The sequence below is a fragment of the Bolinopsis microptera genome, chromosome 5, assembly GCF_026151205.1.
Source record: "Bolinopsis microptera isolate Bmic1 chromosome 5, MBARI_Bmic_1.0, whole genome shotgun sequence".
In the NCBI taxonomy this organism is placed as follows: Eukaryota; Metazoa; Ctenophora; class Tentaculata; order Lobata; family Bolinopsidae; genus Bolinopsis; species Bolinopsis microptera.
This window is the reverse complement of record NC_087076.1, coordinates 19,911,548-19,918,768: the sequence shown is the minus strand read 5'-3', so window position 1 is coordinate 19,918,768 and position 7,221 is coordinate 19,911,548. Positions and strand designations below refer to the sequence as shown.

The 7,221-nt window shown below is 38.4% G+C and overlaps 1 protein-coding gene across 1 annotated transcript; it reads right to left on the bottom strand.

Annotated features, from left to right (window-relative positions):
* Positions 1–3,487: 3,487 nt before the first annotated feature.
* Positions 3,488–5,848, bottom strand: LOC134815781 (uncharacterized). Its single transcript, XM_063824370.1, has 4 exons — positions 5,422–5,848; positions 4,934–5,257; positions 4,598–4,730; positions 3,488–4,165 (listed from the first exon to the last, which is right to left on the bottom strand). Exons 1-4 carry the CDS (start codon positions 5,686–5,688, stop codon positions 3,969–3,971), a joined length of 921 nt encoding a protein of 306 aa, XP_063680440.1. The 5' UTR covers positions 5,689–5,848; the 3' UTR covers positions 3,488–3,968.
* Positions 5,849–7,221: the final 1,373 nt, after the last annotated feature.

The window sequence follows — 7,221 nt, the reverse complement described above, 5'->3', positions numbered from 1 at the left end:
CCTGTCATACGATCAACGATGAATTGAAGTGAAATTTGCAACCGTCTAAACCTTATTAATACTAAGTCAATCCTTTACCTAAGCAATGAATTTCCATTTTGTCGAGTCACGACTGAAACTGCCAATTGTCCACAGGCCACGCCGCCGCCGCCGCTAATTTTGGTCACGCCGCCGCCGATTTTGGTAGAACACGGCGGCGCACACCACTGTTTGGAGATATGGTAATTGTTAAGGTTGAGATTAGGGTTTATGTAAAACCCTTTTGATCGGCTGCAAAACCATAAAAACTAAAGTCACGTGATAATTTTAAGGCGAGCGCATTTGTAAGAGCCAATTAAGTTAGTAATCTTGTTTGGGGCTAAGAATCTTGCCGAAATTAACATAAATGTGCGATCATGCTTCAGCAGGTGTCTAGTTAAATGTGCGATCATGCTTCAGCAGGTGTCTAGTTAAGGGGGCCGGGGGGGGGGGGGGGGGGGGTCTTCATGCTTCAGCAGGTGTCTAGTTAAGGGGGCCGGGGGGGGTCTTCATGCTTCAGCAGGTGTCTAGTTAAGGGGGCCGGGGGGGGGGGGGTCTTCATGCTTCAGCAGGTGTCTAGTTAAGGGGGCCGGGGGGGGGGGGGGTCTTCATGCTTCAGCAGGTGTCTAGTTAAGGGGGCCGGGGGGGGGGGGGGTCTTCATGCTTCAGCAGGTGTCTAGTTAAGGGGGCCGGGGGGGTCTTCATGCTTCAGCAGGTGTCTAGTTAAGACCCATCATGCTTCAGCAGGTGTCTAGTTAAGGGGGCCGGGGGGGGGTCCCCCTTAAGACCCATCCCCGAATCCAGTTTACTTGGCACCAATGTTGGTCAAGGTGTTGTCCAAAAGAAATATGAAGAATGATCAACATTTTCAAAATCGCTGCATTATTTTTTCCCCCCTACTCTTACCGGAGGCAAAAAATCGTAGGGAATAAGTAATCGGGATGGGGGGGGGGGGGGGGGGGGGGCTGCGTTGAGGACAAAAGTCTGCTCCTTCGCGATACAGACCAATCCCCTATAATTATGTGTATGGACACGTTCATTTGAGTTTGAGGATATTGGTAAACAAAAATAATAGCGTTTTCGACGATAGTGGCTTAATTTTGACATCTATTAACCTAGCATGTTCAGAAGTTCTGAACATTAGCCACGTAACCCATACTCCCATATGCACCGCTCAGAAAGAAAATCTATTGTTGTTAGGCACTATAATGGTTCAAATGTCACATTTTGTGTGACTTAGTTAACTGCAGTTGTCTAATTATCATTCCTTGGTCTGAAATACAGTAAATTAGGTCAATCTTACAATTATGATACAACATTGGTTAATGGGCACGGATCGAACGGTTACAAGGCAATATTTGGGTAACTTTGTCACACTCATGATACCATACCTCTATTCTAATGTGAGGTGTCCTAAAAACCCTTTCAACTCATTATTTGATGGTTGCTCTACCAATCATAGCCCTAAAATATAATATCGTTTTGAATAGTTAGCTAATACAGGCACTCGGTTATTGGGAAATGAGGTTAATTCTGTCACAATATATGAAATTTTAAATTTTGGGCGAATTATTTATATTTGATTTTGGTTTGAAAGGCGGGAAAACTTTATATGATGACAATGTAGTTGATGCAAGTTAAGATCAGTTGATGTTTACATTGTCACAAAAAATTATACGAAATCGTAAATAGGTTAAAAACAATGATTATAGAATGAAATAGTCTCTTATAATAACTCTTATAATAACTGATGTGACAAAGTGAACATGTCTTGCCCCTATTTTGAAGATCTATATTCTATACCTCTATTAGAATTCAACATTCTTAAGTTTAACAATTTTAGGTTAAATTTGTCAAAGTCACTAAAAATGTGACAAAATTAACTTTCCCTGCCCCAACAATATCAAGATAGTGTGTTAAAATTGGCATACTAGAATGCTTTATTGCCTATATAAATCAATCCAAGCTACAAAATATATGTTAATGTGATGACGATTACCTAACTCTTATAATAACTGATGTGACAAAGTAAACATGTCTTGCCCCTATTTTGAAGATCTATAACTCTATTAGAATTCAACATTCTTTCAGAAACGATTGGAAGAATATTGTCCAGAACATCAGAGCTCAATTTTAACAATTTTAGATTAATTTGTCAATGACACTGAAAATGTGACAAAATTAACTTTCCCTGCCCCAACAATATCAAGATAGTGCACGTTAAAATTGGCATAGGGTGCTTTATTACAGGTATATTAATCGATCCAAACTACGAAAAATATCTTTTAATCTGATGACGATTACCTAACTCTTATAATAACTGATGTGACAAAGTAAACATATCTTGCCCCTATTTTGAAGAACTATACTCTATTAGAATACTATGAAACTTAATCATCAAAAATTTTTCGATAAACTAGTTATTTTGCCAGCAAGGAGCTAACAGAGTTATGATAATTTTTTTGTGACGAAATTATCCTATTTTTGACCATGTTGTGGTAGTTTAATTGTGACACTGTTAACATATTACCACCTGATAATGATTCATGTGACTGGTGCATGGTACTAGCAGTGTTGTTTGATCCATAGTACGTAATATAAGGGGTTTAAGCTGGTATATCATTATTTGTTCAATTTCACACATGTTCAGATATCATCAAGATTATGTGACAAAGTAAACTTGGTTGTGCCTTCTGTGTTTTAATTTCTTACGACTATATGATATAATAACAATTCCCAGCACTTTCAGGCCATCAAATAAACCTACACTACTCAGCATTGCTTATCAGGGTGCCCTAAACATTCATCGCATATTTTCTTTAATGTGTGACAGAGTAAACCTGAGTGCACCATCTAACGAAAAAAATCGTCAAATATGTAGGTAATGGTCATATGTACCCATCCAATCAACTGGACACTCAAAAATTTGGTCAAAAACGGCAGCAAGGGGTCCATATTTACTCCGTCACATGTTTATAGTGTGACAATGTAACCATTTCCGTGCCGGCCGTATTTAAGCGATATCTTATCACCTGATTAAGATATCGTTATGTGACAAAGTTAGCCTAGAGGATGATACGATTATCCTAACCATCAAGGGTTTATGTAATTTCATAGTGTGACAAATTCAACTACACTGTGCCATTTAATAGGGTCACTTATATTTACCAATATCCTCAAACTCAAATGAACGTGTCCGTATAGGAAGAGTCTGTTATGCGGGGCGTGACGCCAGTCATGTGTTAATTAATTACACCGAAGTTCCCTCCTTCTCTAAGTTATTTTCAGCGATTTTCTGGATTGATTTATTGTTGCAGGTGATCGTGCGTTTTGTATATCCGAGCTAAAGTTACGTGGTGGGTCTGAATGTTATTGTTATGAGATAAGCCAAATAAAATATCTTGTAGTTAATTGCTCCTAACCGGAGCGGCAGTAACGCCTTATAACAATATAACAATGATTTATAAAACCACAATACAAAATATAGTTAAAATAGAAGTTGTACATGGAACAGTACTACTGCAAACTGTCTATTGATTTCAGAGCATTTTTTAATTGAAATCTTTCAAATCAATCAATCATACATATCATAATGACACAAATTTAGCAAACATATTTGTATTATATCCGCACTGAAACTGAAAGAATTTGTCATTTAATGTATAATGTAATAATCAAAGGATTCATTTAAATCTTTACATATCGAGTATTAAGAAAATACACCACTCTCTAAAGATACACAAATGCAGGGTAGCTAACGGCATAAAACGGGCTTAAATTGGGAAATTTTCACAGAATTCGAGTAAATTTTCTCATGTATTTAACATTTTCGCTTATCTGCCATTTAATGCTATTGGCTCCCCATTGTGTAGTTGTGTTCAGCCTGAGACAGATGTCCCCGACCCATAATATTGTTCGGATCCTACTGTAGTGTTCACAGTTCACACCCCTCATGCGCACGGCCCTTCGCATTGTTTTGTTTTTATACCAAATATAACGGTATGGTTTTCATCAAAACCAGGATTAGCTATCACTGTCGTTGTTTTCCTGTCAGGGTCAACTTCCAAGCTGAATCTGAAGATGAACCTCATAAGCACACACGTGACCATTGCCAGCAGGCAACATGTGGAGAGTATCCCCGCCATCACTGAAAATAACAAGTTGAGATTTGGCTTTCTTACTCAACATTATTTAGTTCAATTTAAATATTGGGCACATAACAAATGCAAAAATCAACTTAATAATGTTTAAAGTAACTATCAGTGGAAATGAAAGACGATTAGCATAATTATATAATTTTTTAAAGATTAAGCCTGAAAATCTTGGTACCTTCGTAAACTTGTCTATAATAAGTCTATAGTATCATCATTAGGGGTTCACATATTACGTAATCAGCCGAATGGGGGGGGGGGGGGGGGGGGGGGGGGGGGGGGGGCGGGGGGATGGTTTCCATGTGTAATTTTGACACAAAAGCTATGCATAAAACTGATTACGGAAGGTGGGGGGGCTATGCAAAAAAGTGATTACGTTATAATATGTGAATGACCCCTTACTAAAAGACACGAAGAACGTTACCTACCTGAGTATGAAACATAGTCCGTCATTACCCCAGCTACGAAGGAGCCCAGGTAGAGAACAGAACAGTACCCAATCAACCAGAGTCCTGTTATTCTCGTAACTACTTTCGGTGGTAACACTCTTCTCTTCTGCATCTAGGAGATATTATTGCGATTAGTGTTATTATGCTCGGTCGCGGTTCTTGTTCAGATGAAATGAGATTTACAAAAAATTTGATTCGTAAACAATATGTCTATCATATTACTTGATATTATATTTAATAACACTTCCTACTTCCTACTTCTTATTCCTACTTCCTACTTCTTATTCCTACTTCCTACTAACGAGTGATAGATACCTGGATGTTGTAGAGAACTCTAAGTGAGGCAAGGGTAGTGAAAGGGTATCCGAACCCAGCGATGAAGAGTCCAGGAAAGGCCGTTATCGGAGCTTCATGGTACATTGCTGGTATGAATTCCGGCGGGAAGGTTATCAACATTCCTAGACACAGACACAAAGCTCCCATAGCCATCACTGTGAAGGCGTTGAATATCTTCTTCTGGAGGAGGATGCCAGTGATGAAGCTTCCTGTTGCCATTCCGGCTGAAGCTAGAATTAGGACTGTGCCCCCGTAGGTTATAGACTTGTGGAACTCCTCCTTCAGAAAGGGCGTCTCCGCAACCTATAGTAATATGTTAAAATGTTAGTGTTTACCAATGATTTGGTGTATACTGTTATACTACAAACTATGATTTTCATTATTATCATATTATGTGAACTGCACATAAGCTAAAACCAAAATAAAACTGTGTCACTTAAAAAATCTAAAATTATCATGATATTCACCTGTAGTACACCGTAACTTGCATTAATGCACATGCAGGCAACCATAGGAATGATGAGGAACTTGCTCAGTCTCGATTGGTCGCTTGTCAGTCCCTTCTCCGTTTGCATCTCACTCGGAATGTCTTTAGGGGTGGAAAGGTACGTCTTTGTGTTGGGTATGAGGAACATTATGAGGATGACTGACAGTAAGGCCACTCCTGCAGAGAACATGAAAGCTGAGTTGTACCCGTAATTATCATAGAGAATGCAACCTATAACCTCAGCCATTCCTTGACCTGTAAAGTAACCCAGGTTCAGAAGACCATTCACAAAATCTAAATTCTTTCCAAGATTAGCGTTGATGAAGTCGATGGGGACGAGGTAGCCTGGATATGCAAATATACCTTGGAGTATCCTCAAACAGAATGAAACTCCGATGACTACTGTGGTGTTCTCAATCTGGTACACTAAACCCGTGGCTATATTCAGCAAGAAGTAGGCCATCATGATGCCAGCCAGCAGATCCCTGGATCGCATCTTCTTCATGATCCTCTCTGTTAGTCTGGAGCAGAAAATGACACAATACCCTATAAACAGACTACTCCCAAGAGACCCGTATACTTTCCCTGTTACATTCCTTGAAGCAAAGGAATCTGCAAGGAACCCGTACCTAATGCAGCAGCAGATGGAAACAGCTTGGCCGTAGAAGATTAGTGTTGAGATGATCAGCCACTTACGCGCCCGTTCTGATAGCCACCCTTGAGAGGTTGGAGCTGGGAATTGTGTAAATTATGCAATCTTTAATACCATGTCATAACATTGTAAGGTACGTGTTATCTTGCTAACAGCTTAACAAGTCCGAGATAGGATTGGAATTGAGCCATACCCGCACTTATTTCAATTATGCAATTATGTAGATTTAAGTAATATGATTATGGTACATACTTGGATCTACAAAGACTTGAATGTTTGTGTCCACTTGAAGGTTTATGTGGGAGGAAAGATGTTTTTTTTCAAATTCTGTCATGTTTTTCTCGTTTCTGATGTGACTGAGTATTATAAACTAATAAACAATGACGAAAAATGAATTGTTGCGAACTAACAAATCTAATATTTGACATTCCAGAAATGTTCGATAAGCTCATGTTCTTGAACTTCGATGTTCTTAAATGCCTCTTATTTTCTATTTTTTTAGTGATTAAAAAGAAATCACCAATAATAACATAATACGACCATTCAAACGTAAAATAATGCTTTATAACTTTATAAGTTAAGATTTTATTATTTTCGGAATGAATTCAACATGTTTATTAAACATACTATTTAGTTAAAATTTAGAAATTTAGTTGATTTGATCGCTGCTGAAAGCTGGTCAATCAATAGCTTTACATGCCCACTTATTTATTACCAAGAAAACACTACCTTATATGGCACTAATCCCTACTAAACAAACATACTAATTACTAATTCTACAACATGCATATATAATATAGTGTACAGACAACTACAACAGTATCACTGCCTGAGCTTGAGTCATGTCAGGACAATCTGTCCCGCATTTCTCAGTATCGGTATTATATATAGGAGCTAGTAGGGGCTGACATAACCGGTTTATGTAAACTGGTTAAGCCAGTTTATCTGAAATCCTGTTTAAAACCAGTTTAAACCGGTTTATCGTGTTACAGAGAGCTAATTAGCTGGGTGCCACCACTGAAAATAGCCTTTTTTGCCCCTCCTTACGTTAAAATTTCAAAGCTAGGCTAAATTTTGAAAAAATTCAAGTGAAAAGATAACCTGAAGAAAATTTGGCTTGGGAGAGGT

Bases quoted from the DNA above. Each gene is read 5' to 3' on its own strand.
- LOC134815781 (XM_063824370.1), bottom strand. From the start codon at position 5,688: ATGGCTGAGGTTATAGGTTGCATTCTCTATGATAATTACGGGTACAAC. The intron at 5,258-5,421 runs GTGAATATCATG...ATATTACTATAG, and splicing joins CAAGTTACGGTGTACTACAG to GTTGCGGAGACGCCCTTTCT. The intron at 4,166-4,597 runs GTAGGTAACGTT...TGTTATTTTCAG, and splicing joins GGACTATGTTTCATACTCAG to TGATGGCGGGGATACTCTCC.